At 41.7% G+C, this 18,095-nt stretch overlaps 1 protein-coding gene across 2 annotated transcripts in view; it reads right to left on the bottom strand.

Moving 5' to 3' along the window:
- The window catches only part of ITGA6 (integrin subunit alpha 6), a 76,683-nt gene that overhangs the window by 11,482 nt on the left and 47,106 nt on the right, over nucleotides 1–18,095 (bottom strand). For both annotated transcript variants that reach the window (XM_046657904.1, XM_046657905.1), the window contains exons 10-23: nucleotides 14,129–14,227; nucleotides 13,819–13,880; nucleotides 9,353–9,513; nucleotides 9,014–9,157; nucleotides 7,184–7,299; nucleotides 6,877–7,066; nucleotides 6,705–6,788; nucleotides 6,529–6,608; nucleotides 6,298–6,375; nucleotides 6,108–6,210; nucleotides 4,544–4,717; nucleotides 2,857–2,955; nucleotides 2,646–2,756; nucleotides 2,465–2,563 (exon numbers count right to left, since the gene is read on the bottom strand). In XM_046657904.1, coding sequence (XP_046513860.1) covers nucleotides 2,465–2,563; nucleotides 2,646–2,756; nucleotides 2,857–2,955; nucleotides 4,544–4,717; nucleotides 6,108–6,210; nucleotides 6,298–6,375; nucleotides 6,529–6,608; nucleotides 6,705–6,788; nucleotides 6,877–7,066; nucleotides 7,184–7,299; nucleotides 9,014–9,157; nucleotides 9,353–9,513; nucleotides 13,819–13,880; nucleotides 14,129–14,227 — 1,600 coding nt within the window. The remainder of the gene's footprint in view (nucleotides 1–2,464; nucleotides 2,564–2,645; nucleotides 2,757–2,856; nucleotides 2,956–4,543; nucleotides 4,718–6,107; nucleotides 6,211–6,297; nucleotides 6,376–6,528; nucleotides 6,609–6,704; nucleotides 6,789–6,876; nucleotides 7,067–7,183; nucleotides 7,300–9,013; nucleotides 9,158–9,352; nucleotides 9,514–13,818; nucleotides 13,881–14,128; nucleotides 14,228–18,095) is intronic.

The raw sequence follows: 18,095 nt of genomic DNA, 5'->3' as shown, positions 1-18,095 counted from the left end.
AGCCCTAAGAACATGAAATGCCCAAGAGAACCTCATTTTCATTTGTGACCCAGCCACTAGACTGGATGCCACGGCTTCTAGTTCCATCACCTTCCAGAAAACAAAAGCAACTGATGAGAAGTCATAAGCCTGAGGTCTGGTTTCACCTCCACATGCTGGTCCTGTGACCCTGACAGAGAGACAAATTTCCTTGGACTTAGTTTTCTCATCTAAATTTGAGACTTGAGGACTCAATGTGGAGCAAGTGTCACAGAGACAGAGAACACGAGCCCTGAAGTCAGACAATTATAGGTTTCAATCCAGGACCTCAAATTATGTCCCCTTCTTGTGCCTGCTTCTTTTTTTGTAAAATGGGTACAATGTATTCTTCTGAGGTTTAAATGATAGCATATAGGTAAAATGTCCAGTAAATTGTAGACATTTTATTAACATCTTATTAAAATGTTAGTCCCTTCCCTCTAAAGTGTTCATTCTCTTTTCGGCTCTAAAAACTCAGGGATTCTCAGGGTTGCTGATTTAAAGTTACAGGATGCTATAACTGCTGCCTTCAGTCAGAGGAACAGAGAATGGATTCTCTGGGAAGGTGTGGTTTAGTTGACAGCCCCTGATGATGCCCTATTGATATGATATAGAAAGGTGGGCTGCAGTAACATGCCAAGGTCATGTAAGGCCAGGGTGACCCTATGTCCTGCTGACCCTGGGACAGTCTGAGCTTACACCACTTGTCCAGCATCCTGCCTGGCTTAGCATTTGCCCCAGACAAATGTATTCTGGTTTGGATGATACATTGTTACAGCTAAGGATCACTTATTTCAGAAACCAGAGTCATCCCGGAAACTCGCTGAATTTTCAGCTGGCTAAAGGACTGAAACCAGAACATTTCCATAATTAGATGAGTAGATCAACTTAAGAACAGTAATTCACAATCTTTCTTTCTCCAGTGTCTTTTGCAAAACATTCCCAGCCATAACACGCAGTCGTTTTACCTCGAGACCCTGATACAGGCCCCTGTGGGTTCCAGACCTGCACAAGGAGCCCCTCACTAGCGGTATACCACAAGCTTCTGCTCCTAGTCCTGCTCTGTATTTTTTCTAAGTACCTGGGTGAAGACACAGAAGACATGCTTCTGAGCTTTGCAAAAGATAAAGCTTGCAGGGATAGAAAGTTAAGACAGCAAATAACTAAGGCTCAAAATTACTTTGTAAACTGAAACAACGAACCAAAACCAAAGCACATAAAATGTGAGGATACATTTAAAGCCAAACATTTAGAGTTTTTTTTTTTTTTTAAGGAAGATTAGCCCTGAGCTAACATCTGCTGCCAATCCTCCTCTTTTTGCTGAGGAAGATGGGCCCTGAGCTAACATCCGTGCCCATCTTCCTTGACTTTATTTGTGGAATGCCTGCCACAGCATGATTTGACAAGTGATGCCATGTCTGCACCCGGGATCTGAACCGGCAAACCGATGCCGCTGATGTGGAACGTGCACACTTAACTGCTGCGCCAGCAGGCCAGTCCCCATGCATTTAGATTTTTAAAAACTGCTCAAGGACAGGATATGAGAAATACAGTGTGACAACAAATTCTGATGAAAACACCTAGAAGTTTTAACAGAACACAAACACAAAAATGGTAGCTGCTAGAAACGCAAACACAATTCTCAGCAAACATTTAAAAACCACATTTTAGACTGGAGTGACAGAGTGTGGAGCTGAGATGCTGGAAGGTAATGGCCCTAGGGCAAACTGAATGAGGCAGACCACATACCAGCTCTCTGCCCAGCGGAAGTCATACTGCCTGACAAGGGCCAGCCCAGGCAGGAGAGCAGCCTGGAACCAGTCCAGCAGTGCCCAGTATGACCATTTACTAAAGAGCTGGATGCTTAGCTCTGGAGAGAATAGGAAAGACAGGTCCAAGGAGGTGTGACAGTTTCCTTCAATTATTTCAAAGGCTGCTACATAGCCAAAAGATAGGACTTATTTTGTACTTGTTCTAAGGGGCATCAATAGGGGCTGATTCTACAAGATTCAATTCTGGATTCACATAGGAAGAGATCTTTTCTAATAACTGCAGCTGGCCACACATGGCACCAGCTACCCCATAATGTGGTGAGGTTGCCATCACTGGGGGCACTCCAACCATGGCTGCAGCATCAGTGACAGTATAAGACGTGGGGTTTCTATAGTTAGGAGGTGCGCTCATTCTTCCGTGGAGCCAACAGCTCTCAAAGCCATCCTGTGCACTGAGAACTAGATGACCCCTAGATTTACTCCTTTTTCCAATGATTCTCTTAAAATATAGCTTAGGGTGGCAGCACCTTAAGACATTTTCTGATTTCTCCTTCATGGGGGTAATGGTGCTGTCGGGGAAATGATCGCCAAAGTAGCATGCCCCCAGGCGAGGGACCTGGGCTAGAGGAAAGAGTGATTTGCTCTGGACTGACCGAAGCCGGGGGACTTCTCACCTGAGTGCCCGCGTTTGGCAGCTTGATATTCTCGGTGGCAGCAGTTACATCAATGGAAGCCCGCACGAGAATGTCCAAGTAGTTCATTTTGGAATATTCCTGGAGACAAAGTTAGAAAATGCATTAGGGAAGTGAGAAATGTCCTAGGAGGTGGCGAATGACTTCCAGGGGACAGCCTCACCTCTAGAAATGTGCTATTCCATAACCTTGAGCGCAAAACAACAGAGGCCTTGCTGTCGAGCCCTCGCAGGGGACACTTGATGGTCACACAGTTCACGTTCACAGTGCAGTTCTGGAGAGAAAAGGAAGAATAGTAGTTACGATGCAGTGGTCTGGGGAAGACCTTCCTCCTGTCCTCTGTCCAACAGTCACGGCTCTTAAAAAATACTTACGAGAGTCTGGTATTTTCTTTCAGCAAATAAAGAAAATTTTCTGTTATCATCTATCTGTTTTTCAGCAATTTCCCGTTTCTTTCTTGAGTTGTGAGACTCCTAAAGAGAATGATATCCAAAATAGTTCCCCTTTAATTTTCTGTCACTACTGTACAAATCTCTTGAGCACACCCTCCCAGACAATGCAGGATTCACATAATCGACAATTAATACTTGTCCTTCTCCCGTCACCAAAGGCACAGAAATAATTTAAGCGTAAAATCGCAAGTGTTATTACCAATTTCATTTCAAGTTTATTAAGGTAATTTATTCCCACTCTGACCTTAAAACTCAGCGAGAGACAGAGGCCTTCACTGTTCTTCTGTCTCCCCACCAAACTGTGAGCATCCTGAGACCAGGGATCAAATCTCATTCCTACATCCCTAGCACCCAGCTAAGTACCTAACACACGGTAAAAAGTCAGCACATCTTGAATGAATGAGTGACACTGAAAAGGAGGAAAGAAGAAAAAAGAACTAGCATATGACTTATTCAGAGTAGAGTACTGAAAGTTAAGCCACATAATAAGTTTTAAAATTGCATTTTCCTTAAAATAAAGATTAGGAACAGGGGCCGGCCCCGTGGCCAAGTGGTTAAGTTCACGCCCTCCGCTTCGGCGGTCCAGGGTTTCACCGGTTCGGATCCTGGGGGGCAGACATGGCACTGCTCATCAGGCCATGCTGAGGCGGTGTCCTACATGCCACAATCACAAGGACCTACAACTAGAATATACAACTATGTACTGGGGGGCTTTGGGGAGAAGAAGAAAAGAAAAATAAAAGAAGGTTGGCAGCAGAGGTTAGCTCAGGTGCCAATCTTTAAAAAAAAAGATTAGGAATATAGGATCATCTTGTTTTTCAAAGTTGATGAATAGAGAATCATTCTATAAGCTACCAACTATGAACACTGATCACACCCAGTCATCTTAGAACTTAAAAGAAACAGACGTGCAATAACAAAGCAAACCATCAAACTGCAGCGTAAACGATAAAGGGGTTACGTAAGTGTGGAGCAGCAGAGAGGGGTTAAGAGTGCAGGCTTTGGAAGCAAGCAGAGCTGAGCCAGAATGCAGAATCTGCCTCTTAACTGGTGAGGGACTCTGAGAAAACTAATGTCTCTGAATTTCAATTTCCTCATGTATGAAATGGTGAGGATAAGAAAAATACCTCACAGGACTATCAAGAGAATGAAATGAGAAAATGCTTATCAGCACAGCGCCTAAGACACAATGAGTACTCAACAAATATTTACTATTTCAAAAAATAAGAATGAAAAGCTTTCAAGGTCACTTGCTAAGGTTCTAATCTTTTGTAATGAATTTGGTTCTACTGGGAGTTCACATTGCCTGGCCCACCCCCGGGGAGCATGTCCCAGTCCTCCTTATATGTCACACTAGGTCACAAAATTTCAGAAAATGTCATTTGCTTCAACAAGCACTGAATGACCCTGACTTACGTACCATAACGGTTGCTAACCAGCAGAAATTCTCAGCCTGACTTGGTTACTCAACTATAAAAGAGAAATTGTGACACCAAAGAAAAAGCCAGCATGCCAGAGTGTCAGTTTCCTCAAAGTAATGACTTTCCCCTCAAAAGTTAGTTTCTCTTATTTACATCTATGGAGACATGAGACAAATCCACCAACATACCTTTAGTCTCAGGAGGTTTATTTCATTTTGTGGCTCACAAGCTATCTTATCCAATCCTTTGGATTCTACTTTCACCAAATAAAGCAACCATTTGCCATTGCTAATTTCTTTTGGCCACTGGATGTTCAAGGTTGCCGTGCCGAGGTTTTTAAGAGGTTTCCCCAAGTTAATTACCTGTTAGAACATAATACGCATTATCTCAGTGTAACTCTCTCAAAGTAAAATTAAGTAGCAGCTCCTATTGCCAAGAGAAAAAGCCAAAATATCTGGCATAATCCTACAAGAAAAGCACAGGCTCCAAAAATGGACTATAGCTAGGGTATTCAAAATAGAGATCTGTGCTTAAAGATTTTTGTCAATAAAAATAGAAAGAAAGGGAAAAAAGGTCAAAGAGAAATGATTGCTCATTTAATCCAAGAATACCTGCTGTGTGCAACAGAATCTGCAGTGTAGATCAGCCAATGCTCTCAACATGCCCAGGGAAAACTCACACGTGTGCTGGTGAAGCACTTTGTAACCACCCTGCCTGGCAGATGAGAAAGCCTGTGCTGTGGCAGTGCACCAACCACCTGCTTCTGGGTAACCCCAACTTCCCTGAAAATGAAGCTGCCTCTGCCCTCTACTCCCAGGGAAGGCTTGGGATAACAACTAAGAGACTCTGAGTAAAACCATGATGGCAGCCATGAACCTACAAGTCCAAGCTGGAGATGGAGCAACATCCTGTAGCAAGAGCTAAAAGAGGTAAGGGCTCCCTTGTCTGAGTGGAGGACTGCTTGGGAATCCACAGACTTCTTTTTCAGTCACACGTGCACATGTGTCACCACTATCTGTCACAACTGTGTTTATAATGCCAAGAGATGCACAGAGGAGAATTCAGCCTCTTCATCCTGCTGGAGTCGGGGTGGGCCCACTATTGCTATTTCAGATTTTCACTTCGACGATGGTCACTACTCTTTCAGGGAAGTGATTTGAGCCATGCAGACCCAAACCCATGTATGAGTTACAAGCCAACTCTGTACCACGTGTGTATGTTCATTCAACTGGACTTAGAGGCACTATGATGGCCTACTTTGAAATGGTTCAGAGCAATCATTAATCGTCCTTACTGGCATATGCCAAATCCACATTTGCCATCACAAAATTGCACTTGTGAAAGGTAAGTGAACATTAACCACAAGCAATAAGAGAGGTGACCTTATACTGGAGGAAGAAATAAATCACAACACATTCTAAAGCCAAATATAAATTACTTTGGGATTTTTCCTTGTTTCATAGATAGACTCTGGGGGGAAAAATCAACTATTCCTTTGTCTCTGCACCACCTATACATTTAAAACTCTCTAATAAGAAAAAGACCAAACTGAACTGGATTCTGAACAAAGTCCTGGGTTGAATGGCAGTTGCCGTTCCCCAAGCCAGTATGTTGTTTACAAACTGGCAAACTCACTTTAAACTGAGCATTTATCATTCTTATTAATATTACGAAAATTACATATTCAAGACCACATATCATACATGTCAGCTTCCGGTAAGTATAATAAAAGGACCAACTGCTACTACTTACCCTGAACTCATACTCTATCAAACTTCCCACTTCATCCTCAGATTTCATAGCTTGCTCACCAAGAACTGTACCTCCAAAATAAACCTGGGAAGGTTTAGCAACTCTGTTAAATTAAAAAACACCAGTTTTAGTGAGGACTGTAAATGGTTCTTTCAAACACTGATTTGTTATGCTAAACACAAACACTTACCCGGAGACCGATAAAAGCAGTTCAATAACCACTTTTGCTGTAGCTGTAATTGGAGCCAAATTATCTTGATTGCTTGTTCTGAAAATGAAAAGGAAACAATAGGGTTTTATTTTAACAGTCATTTTTCTCATTACAATTACACTTCTTTTATGAGTTAGATCAGGGCCAATTCATTGACTGGCTGTGTTTTCATGAAATAATTCTGAATGGAAAGGTTGAAGTAACTCTTACGTTTCCAACTTCAGATTAATATCCAGATCTCTGGTGTCAAAGGTGACCTCAGTTGTACTTAAAATCAAATAAAAAGTAACCTAAAAAACAGAAATAGTCATCAACACAGGCCAAGCATATCGACACTGTAAAGGTATTCAAAATAGTAAAATCCAATATGTGAAGGCATCACTTACACTGGAATTTCTTTTAAAAGGATTTCCAAGTTCACAGTCTGCTTGTGAGCCGTTTTGATTGGCAACACAACTCAGCTGTTTCTCCTATAACAGAAAACACAGTAGATCACAACACAGTCACCTGCACACAGTGTTGGTTTTTCCCTCTCAGCTGGTCTCTAAAAATACTCACAGGGAAAGCCCTCAGCTCTCTATATGCAGAGTAAGTCAAAGTGTCTGGAAACGTCGCGATGAGTTTAGCTTCATGAGCGTCATCACCATCCTTTGTGGGGTTCCTTGGGTTGGAAGGGCTGTTTGTCACTGTTATTTCTAGAGCAATGTCCTTCTGATCTTTTAGAACGAGTTCCGGTACACCTTTTTGACTATAAAAAACACAAGGAAAATGACAAGTCCTCAATACATTTTCAGTAGCCTTTTCTTAACAAAAAGCCACAGCAAAGCCAGAGTCATTTTTGCTAGTACTAGATAGTGATTCTTACATTGGTAAATAAGAAAATTTGTCTTGATTTCCTTCTCGGGTACAAAATTTGTATTCTAGCTTAAGGTTGCTGTTACAGACATTGTCGTTTCCACATCCCTCTTTTAAGAAGTGCACCTGTAGGAAAACAAAACCATTGTAGTTTATGCCATTGAGGACTCTGAGTAGGTGACTGGCTGTATCCATACAGCTCATTTCCCTGTGTGAGAGTTACCATAGCAGAATTCAAGCTTCAAACATACTTTGCCATGCATCTAATGCCCACTCTGTCCTTTAACAAAACTGTGTTTTAAGAACGCTTTGCCCCTGGCATTGAGGTAGTGTGGGGTAGGAAAGAGCGTGAGCCCCGCAGCCTCAGGTCTACATTCCAGCCTGCCTTGCCACTCACTTAGCTATGTGGCTTTGAGCAAGTCACTTAACCTTTCAGAGTCTAAGTTTCGTCATAGGTAATATGGGGATACCACCACCCTATTTTATAGGGCTACCGTAAGAATTACAATAATGATGATGCCACCCAACACACGATTACATATTTTAACTCATTTAATCTTCACAACAGACCCATTAGAAAGATTCTATTAGGAGCCCCATTGTACAGACGAGGAAACAGAGTTTCAGGTCAGGAAAGCAAATAGCACAGAGTGTCTAGCACAGTACTAATGGGTGCTCGATAATCACACTGATAAATAATTAGGAAAACTATCTCCTTGCTTGTTATGTTTAACATGACTACAGAGCTGAGAATATAGACAAGAAATATTAATGTGATAATCAATGACATCAAAAGTATCTTAAAAAAAGTATCCAAAAGTATAAAGAGCTATACTTGGTGACAATAAAGACTGGCAATGTGTAGATTTAGGCATCAGCTCCTAAGCCTACTGCAGTGAGTACTCCTGGAAAGCTTCATCAGTGGGTCACCGGAACCAGGAGGCTCTAGCACCAACTGGAGTTTTTTTATTTTTTAAGGAAGATTAGCCCTGAGCTAACACCCACTGCCAATCCTCCTCTTTTTTTGCTGAGGAAGATTGGCCCTGAGCAACATCCATGTCTATCTTCCTCTACTTTATATGTGGGACGCCTGCCACAGCATGACTTGATAAGTGGTACATAGGTCTGTACCCAGGATCCAAACTGGTGAACCCCAGGCTGCCGAAGCAGACAGTGTGAACTTAACCGCTATGCCACCGGGCTGGCCCACAGTACCAACTGGATTTTGACAGCAAGCACATAAGGACAAATCCAGATGTCACAGCTCCCTGGCTTAATCTTGCATCTCAACCATCCTAAACCCTAGCAAATAGACCCCACCTCACATGAGGTATACAGCAAGCCATATTCTAATATAAATTTTTCTTCCTAAGATTACCTGGGCTACATTAGGCATTAAATGACTATTTCATTGCTAATATTTTTTTGCCTTACTGAACTTTGATATTCCTTGATTTTAATGTTCAGACTGACAAAAGTTTTCTCCATTTTAATGTTCTCAGTGGTAAAATACAATGTATTTTTCTTTCCACATACAGCTATAGGAGAAATTTGATGTGAGAACAAGGTTCTGCCCATTATAGTCTTAATAAGTTGCAGTGGCCAAAAATCATTAAGAAAAACACTCTCTGGCTCCAAACTATATTCCGTATGTTTCTATATTCACTGCTAATTTGGGGAACAAATCTTCTCAAACAAACTTGGCATATATTAAAAAGTTTATTTAATACAAAGAAATGGCCTTTAAAGGAAATCACTAGGTTCTATTGCCTTCAAAGACATTTGATTTAGCATAATAATATGAGAAAACTTTGGTAAAACAAAAGTCAGAAAGACTTACGTCTGTATGTACTGTTTTGGGTTCGTTTGAATTCAGAATTGGAAGAACTTCTGGAATTGAATTCACTCGCCTCCGAGTGTTTGGCTCTTGAATCTCTACGGAAGCAGTTATGGGAATGGGCCGCAGTTTATCTCTGATATTTTCCTGAAAAGTATGCAGAGAGATGGTTAAGCACGATATGAACGCTACTGGGGACTCCTAAACAATGCCTTATTTTGTATTGAATTGAATAACTGAATAATGTGTTGCTATTACAAATTTCAGAAATCCACGTATGCCACCATAAAACCCAACTTCTGTGCCCTTTAAAACACTGATGCGACTGTCTGCAGGCCTCACCTGGAGCCAGAGGGTTTCCTCCATGCACATCTTCTGCTTCTGCCTGCTCAGCGTGAGTTCTTGAGTATACTTGGGCTCAGAACCTTGGTTTCGAAACTGAACTCTTGAGGACAGCCCAGATTTTCTTCTCTCTTTTTCAGCCTCGAGCGTGCCGACAATAGCTAGATAAAACGAACAAAATCCTATGAACTTAAAGTGCATTCATGCACAATTCAGCTATAAGTATGCAGAGCTCCTTTTCAAAATATTTCAATTCCCTGTAGAAGAACTTGTTCCCACAGCCACTGTTTCTCTTCATATTCCCTGCTAATGCACATTTTGACTGACTTAGGATGTTTCCAGTCGAGCTGTCCTTCCCTGCCCATTGCTGTTAACAAAGGTTTTAAAGTGAAACTTTCACTGGGCCACCTGGGGGAGCTCGAGAATAAGTCAAAACCTCTGAGCAGCATCTAAGAATCAGTTTCTGGCTGAATTTCAAGAACTCACAGAGCACTAAAAATAACAGGAGGGGACTCAACAGTCCCTAAGGGCCTAAACTGACTTCCCCTTCAAGAGTCCTACGCTCAAATGGCCTAGCACCTTGATAGTCAAAAAAGGCCTGCAGACCACCAGCAGCAGCAGCATCTCCTAAAGCCACTAGGAAACCCTCGCCACATCTACTGAACCAGAATCTGCATTTTAACGGGATCCCAAGTGGTTCTTTTTTTTTTTTCCCTCCTTTTTCTCCCCAAAGGCCTCCAGTACATAGTTGTATATTCTTCGTTGTGGGTCCTTCTAGTTGTGGCATGTGGGACGCTGCCTCAGCGTGGTTTGATGAGCAGTGCCATGTCTGTGCCCAGGATTCGAACCAACGAAACACTGGGCCGCCTGCAGCGGAGCATGTGAACTTAACCACTTGGCCACGGGGCCAGCCCCCCAGGTGGTTCTTATACACATTAAAGTTTAATAAGCACTGATAAAGGGCAGTTGTCCAAAGGAGGAGGAAGTGTCTTTTGACACTAGGATGAGACTTTTCACTTAAAGAAAAATTAAAAGGTAAAACATATTCCTTTGAGTGGCTGGAGGGCCCGTAATACAGCTCCCACAACAAGCTTCCAACCGCCAAAGCTCGGGAAGGCACATCCCACCCTTGATTACCATACTAACGGAGCCTGGAGGCGAGCCAGGATTTGGATGATCAAAATCTCATTTCTTGACTTCAGAACGCATTCTTTGCCAGTTTGCTGGATGTAGCTGCTATGTTTCTTTATGGGCCAATATTTAAATAACCTACACTCAATAATCACTCACTAACCATCAGAAGGGGAAGCAAACCAAAGTGTGTACAGGGCCAGAGAAGGTAACCTCAAGGCAAAAAATCTGCCCCAGAAAACGTAGAAAATTATCAACAACTCATGTTCTAGTATTCACATTAGAGTTGGGAAGAGACCTTCTGAGAGCATTTATTTTAATACACTCTTCTTACAGATGAGGAAATGGAGGCCCATAGAGCTGGGTGACTGGCCCAGGGACACAGAGTGAGGGACAAAGTCAGTGCCAGCTTCTAAGTCTCTGTCACAAACACAAAAGATGACTGCTTGATATGTCCAGTTCCCACTTCCTCCAGGCCGGACCCCCTCCTTTTCCAGCTTGCTCCACTGCCTGGGTAGCCTTACTCCTTCATATCTCAGCAGGGACATCACTTTCTCCAGGGAGCTTTTCCTGGCCCCCCCCCCCCCCCCCCCCGCCCCAGGGGATCGGACAGTACTCTATGTCTCCAATCACTCCACTTAACCCACTACACTGTAATTGCCTGACCATCTCTCCTGGGCAAAGCCGTGGACAGGGACCACATCGGTCTGTTCATCACTGCATTCCCCAGCAAAAGCACAACACCTGATATACATACGATTTGTAGACAAGATGAACAGAAGTGGGAGTGACTGGCATCACCATACACACAATGCACATCTGCACACACACACACACGATGTGATGTTACTCTTACGCTGAGACGATAGCTCTTCAGATGTGTGAAACCAAAATTTAGAAACACTGACAGTTTCAATAGTAATTTCTGAGTCCATCTGAAGAATTCTTAAATGTCACAGCTGCCAAATGGAATGTGCCTCCATTTTAGGCCCTCTGTAGCCTTGACATCATCCATTTATTGGTGACCTGCTAACTTCACAATGAACCAGACGAAGGCTCACATGCTGAGTGCCCCTCACGGCAAAAGTAGGGGAGGGTGTGGGTACATTAAAACCGTTTGTCTACCAAACCCACTCTAACCTTCCCTAACCCCCCAGACAGTTCACATCATCTTAAAATCCTTGTGGGTCACCTTTGCTGACCTTTTGAGGGGCAAGCCAAGTAGAATACTCATTAAGGCTCAATTATAAATATGTGTATGTATGGAACACCACATCTGAGGACTGCTGAGTTAAAACAGCCTGCTCAAACAATAATCTCACATTCTCAGACACTGGGAACAGATTTTAGACGTATTAACTTAGGCAGCTTTGTGGAAGTTCTGTTTTATCTGATTTCACATTTCCCAATACTGTGGAAATACAGGTAACAAAAATACATTTTCTCTAAATGTCTTCTGAGAAAAAAGTTCTATCCACACAGCCATGAATAAACACTTGGGTAAGGGAGTAGTTACATAACATAAAATTAATCCATATGGCATCATACGTTGCATTAAAGCTAGAAGAAAGTTTTAATTTATTTTATATAAATGATCGATTGGGGGGATAAGGAGTACTCTAGCGAGACTTCACATCTATATTCAACTGAGAGAGGTGTGAGCAAAGGACAGACTAACAGAATGAAAACGTTTCCCCTTTTCCTCTTGTTGCCTAGTCAAAGAATCACTGTTTTTCCTTGTCTCTCTAGTCCACTTCCGAACACAATGGTAAAAGGTCTGTTGTCCAAGCAGGTAAGGGTAAGGTATTGTATTTGGGTAAAAATAACACAAAAGATACTGGAAAGGATGACAGATGGTGAGAAATCATGGAAGCTGTTTTCTTGTCATTAAAAGCCACACAAAAGAATTGTTTTCTATACTCAATAAATGCCAGCCACATCAGAAAGCAAAGTGAAAGGCCACGGCTCCCCCTGTGCATAAAGTCATAATACACCAACACCAAGCACGCTGCAGGCAAGGTCTGCAGGTCCCGTGGAGAGAAGATAAAGCAGGAGACCGCCTAGTAGAAGGGGCCTAAAAGATCAGGGAGATGAAGAAACCACCTGAGGAAAGCTTAACTCAGGAAAGATGAAAGCTAAGTGGGCTTACGACAGCGTGAAGTGGGTGAAGGCAGATTTATTTGCCAAATTCTGGGACATTAAAAGGGACATCTTGTTAATAAAGAAAACAGAGTAATTCTTTAGATAACATGGAGAAACCTTAAGAGAACTCATTACCTCAAGGTGGAATAAAATTAAAAAAACATGAAAAGGACAGAAGCACCTTGCCCTTCCAGAAAGCGTCCGTTGGTGGCATGCTACACGGTAACACCAAGTCGCTGGGACCATGGCCTGACCCAGAATGGAAACCACTCTCACTCTTTGTGCCTCCTCTTTGGGGAAAAGATTTTCTTTAAATTCCATAGCCCCATCTTCACTCTGGAGCTGAGCAGGTGGTTACACCCGAAGAGGTGTGGCTGCTACAAAAACATGCCAGAGAAGGCCTTGGTGATAACTGCTATTGTGAGAGAATCCTAAGCCCTGTCAGAATTTGTAGCAAAAATCCTGTTCGGATTATCAAGAAAGGAAGCAGAATAATACCTCATAAGTGACAAACTGCTTTCACCACATTATCTCATTTGATCTCTACCACAATACTATATGGTAATTTTTATCAGAGGCATTTTTTTAACTGACGGGAAAATAAAAACTCTAATGCTAAGGGACTTGCTCTATGTTGTAGGGTCAGTCACCATCAGAGCTGGAACCAGGAGCAGAGCCCCAGTCTCTGAATTCTCAAGACCAGCCTTCAAATCCCCCAGAGGCCTGCACTCGGGGACACAGCTTGGGTGTTCCAGGCCACGGAGGCCTCTTTGGGAGGGGACTGGGGAGTACAGGGGGTCTAAACTGGCAATTACTCCGTGTGGTACTGCGGATCCGCAGTCGCTCTCCTACAACCACCCCCCACCACCTCACAACCACAAAACCAATTTTCCACACTGCCTTTCAAAGACAGAAACGGAGGAAACGGTTGTGGTAGCAAATGAGTACTTTTCCAAGGCATTCTGTCCTAAACCAGCTGCCCTGGAAAATTCAGATGGGGACCAAATGGAGAGTTTTTCCCTCATGGGCTTCACCGTCCTGATTAAAGAGAAGACAACAGACACATTTAATTCTTTAAACAAGAATTTATGGACCCATTTTGGCCACTGCAGTTTTATTTTTCTGTTATTTCTGCAGAACTTTCAACCTGGCAGACAGAAAATACACAATTTTTAGATGTACTAGGTACTTACATATTGAAGGATTGTAACCAGTGGGTTTGGCAGTATATTCATAACAGGCCTTAACCTTGAGGCTGTAGAAAATCAAACACATATTTCTTAAAAGATGCGTTATTGCAGTAGGAAAAACCCCAACATATTCCCAGCTCTCAAATCCCTGACTGCCCACTGATGAGTAGAATGTTACATATTCACTCGACAGATTCCTCGTCCCTTTGCCCATTTCTCCTTCAGTCTTCCCTGTGGCTCCTTGGGGCACAGGGTCATCATAAAGCAGAGGTGTGAAAGTGAGGGGGATTACTCGGACACAGGAAACTCTTACCATATCCCGCTGGGCGCCCCGCAGGCTGTTTTCTGGCGGAGATCAATTCTGTTAGGTGTTACTGTGACGGTTTTCTGAATGTTAATCACAGGCCGGGATCTGAAGACAAAGGAGTGAAGAGAAGCTCAGCCTTCTGCTGCCCCGAATGTAAGATGAATTCATATTCTAGAGGGCATCCCCCGCTGCCTACTACATCTCAAAAACCACAGGGGAAAAAAATGTTCCCCCATGGGATATTTTCCCCCATTGCTAAAGAAAATAACTATTAACAGATAAAATTTAAAACTTAGTAATACAACATTTATAAAGAATTTTTAAATATTTATTTAAAATTATAAAATGTTTTATAGATTTAATATTAGAGTTTTTAAACTGAAAGAGTAATATATACAATATATAAAAGTTCCAGGGTTTTCAGGCAAATTTTATGTCTCTGTCCCCACTTAAACCTCTAAGTACCCTTGTATGTCCTTCCAGACGCACATCATAGTCTGTTTCTATTAAAAACATTACCTAAAATTAAATATAGAAATATCCATATAATTTTCTTAAATGGGAGCTTTTCACGCTTATTGTTCTGCATGTTGCTTTTTCTCACTCAGTAATATTTCAGAGGTCTTCTCATAGCATACACATAAATCTAGTTCGGTGGTTTTCACAGCTGGTGGTGTGCAGTGCACAAGCGTAAGCTCATTTCTTTAACCAGTCCCACTGTGGACATTTATGTTGTTTTAGGCGTTCAACTCTGACAAACATCCTTGTACATGCATCCAGGCACACATTTGAATCTATCTGTAGGACAAACTCCTAGCAACAGAATTTCTGAGTGGAAGAATACGTACATTTTTAATTATGAGCAATCTTGCCAAAATACCCTCCAAAAAGGTTACACCATATCAGGGTTTCTACATACCCATGAATTTTAGTAATACAGACAATACAGGTCTCCACCCTACAAACAGGTGCTCTTCCTTATCCTCCTCGGAATCTCCCACCCCCAACCTTAAGTCTTTGTCGTTTTGCTGCCAGAACTGACTACAACTTTTCTACCCCATAATCTCTCCGCAGGCAAAAACTTGAATCCTTTAACCTTTCCCATCTCTGCTCTAACTCCAACCTCCCAAATACTCAAGAAGCCAGAATCCACACCTTATCCCTTCTCACCATATAAAAACATCTTTTTTCTCCCTTATATAGTCTCCTCTAGCCCCCACAGCCAAAGGGGTCACCACCAGCCTACGGCCTGACCTCTGCCACAGGCACCAGCAACACAAGTCTATGGTGGTTGGGGTGCGAGTGGGATGGGGAGATACTGCACCTCTCTTCTTGTGGCTCCCCAGCCAGCACTCAGAATGGGTTCCATGGTGTCGTTACCACACGGATTCAGTTAGGCTGACTTTAGTGGGTTTGTGGTAAACCAAGCCATCCCGGAGAACAGTGTTTCCATAGGAAAATGCACTCCAAATCCCAAATGGCTGGCTCAAACTTCTGGAATCAATCTACCAGCAGGCTACAGAGGGCACAGGCATATTTATGGGGAAGGTGGAAGCCAATAAAAGGCAAATGCTCCCACATTCCCTTCTTCATTTCCCTTTATCTCCATTGTTTATCTTTCTATTGTTATTTTGGACAGCTGTTAGTTTCTAAGATACTAACTAGATACATTCTTAAAGTTTTGAAAGCATATTTAAAAGGCAAAAATTCACAAATATTTCAAAACCAGTTGCAACACATGCTAATGTGTTTTACATATGGTATTAAGGCTTTAGCATGGCATAAATTTCTAAAGGAAACATTTTAACACACACTTCTGCCCAAACCCTATTTTTATTTCTGTGTTTTAAACACACAACATACACACAATTTTAAGTGCGTAGGATATATGGACCACGAAAAATGTGTCTTTTAACTCATAAAGCAAATCTTATTGGCTCAGCTTCCTCATGGGCAATCGGCATTTATTTACTAATTACTCTGAAGTACTAGTATGATTTAATGGGAAAAATGCTCAGGACCAAAGTTGGGATCCTGTTCTCGCAGGATCCAGCCTTAAAAGCTCAAGCAAGCACTGGGCCTCCATTCCTTCACTTATAAAATAAGGGAGTTGGTTCTCCTCTTGTTATGGAAGGATTGTGAAATTTACTTTCATACTATCTACGAGGGAAGAAGGAACAAGTTTACAGGGTTTATAACCTACTTATGAGGACAGGAAAGTAAGGGTATTAAAATATCAGTTACCCACAGAGACGAATATTCGCCTGACTAAAGAGAGGTCATGTACTGGGGAAGACTTGGAAACCAAATTTTGGTACAGGAAGTCAAGTCTTCTGACACCTGAGGGCTATACCCCAAACTAGAACCAGAAGTTCAATCGCTTTTTGATAGAAACTCTGCTGAAATAGCTGAATGTGACATACTTTTCTACCTTTTAAAAACGTTGACTATTTTAAAGTTAATAATATCTTTATGAACAGAGAGAAACAGGCATACGAAGGCAGTGTTTGATAGACAGAACAAGGCTGAATACTTCGACCTAGGAGGACACACAGTTCCATGTCACTCCCCAGTGTGACAGCTCAGAAAGTCAAGAGGTTCCTGAGACTGATATTTATCACCACAAACACAAACCACAACTGATGCATCCGTGTCTTCCTGAGCCCTTTCCTTCCCCAATCACACATATGTGCTCATTTAGTTAAATGAATTTTTTTTTGACTTCTTCCTTTGGCCTCACTACTATCTCAGATACATTCTTCTCCACTTATTTTCATGTCTCCTACTTTTGCCATATAACTTCTCCTGTGGTTCTTAGTCTTCACATGAAATGGCTTTCATAGATCTTGCTATTTAACCAGAAAACTATTTTTCTATAGTATTCTATACTACACTCTGTATACATATACTATATTCTCTTTTTTGTAGCATTCTCTTTAGAAGTGTCGTGGTGTTGTGGCCTGGGTTTCTTACCCCCAGGAGTTTTGCTTAGGATCATATTTCAGATAACTGAGGCTATAGCTACACTTGGCACCCTTCTGGAAGTCTATAGGGCAATGATGGCACCAAGTGTACACATGGCACACAGTTTTTTTTTTTTTCATTTAGGGTTTCACTGCACATTTCTTTACAGATATTCTTTGTGATAAAAATGATTATAAAGCCAAATAGTATAAAGAAAAAAACAAATGGTTCATTCTCATTAGCATCAAAGAAATGCAAATTCAATAAAAAAATGAGATCACATATCACACAGGCAAAAATGAAAGAGATTCATCCTGTTCAATGTTGGCAAGAGTATGAGAAAATAAGCCCTCTCATAGGTTGTTGCCATGAGCATAAATTGTTACTTTTCTATGGGTATATGTATTAACACAAAACTGTGCTAACTTTTATCCCAGGAATTCCATTTCTAGGAGTTTTTCTTAAGGAGAAAACAGGCCCATCACACAGAGATATATACAATATTCTATAGCACACTGTTTATAACAGCTAAAGGTAAGAGACTAAAAATTCCATCAATTGAGGATTAGTCAAATGCATATAATAGAATAATATCAAGTTGTTGAAAAGAATAAGATTGAAATATCTGCACTGACAAGGAGAGAGAACTGAAAGAGATAAGACTTAAAAATCAGATTAGAGAACAGCAGTTACGTACGGCCTCTTGATGAAACCCTACGAGAGAGATATCAGAACTATTAAAAGTTGTTCTGTGCAAGACAGGAGTATTGGGGAACTTGTACTTTCTGTAATTCTGTATTAACTTTTATACAAGAATGTGCTACTTTAAAGTAAAATAAAAATAAAAAACCAATTTTTAATGGTGATTTCCAGTGGTGACGAACTCACTGGGAAAGTCCGACTCAACCACAGCTCATGGGCAAACCACTGCGGCCTTCCTGGAGGCCATGTTGGTGAACCTTATGTCTTAAAACACATATGCCCTTCAACTCAGCAACTCACTTTTAGG

Source organism: Equus quagga, chromosome 4, assembly GCF_021613505.1.
Source record: "Equus quagga isolate Etosha38 chromosome 4, UCLA_HA_Equagga_1.0, whole genome shotgun sequence".
Taxonomy (NCBI): Eukaryota; Metazoa; Chordata; class Mammalia; order Perissodactyla; family Equidae; genus Equus; species Equus quagga.
This window is presented reverse-complemented; position numbering and strand designations above follow the sequence as displayed.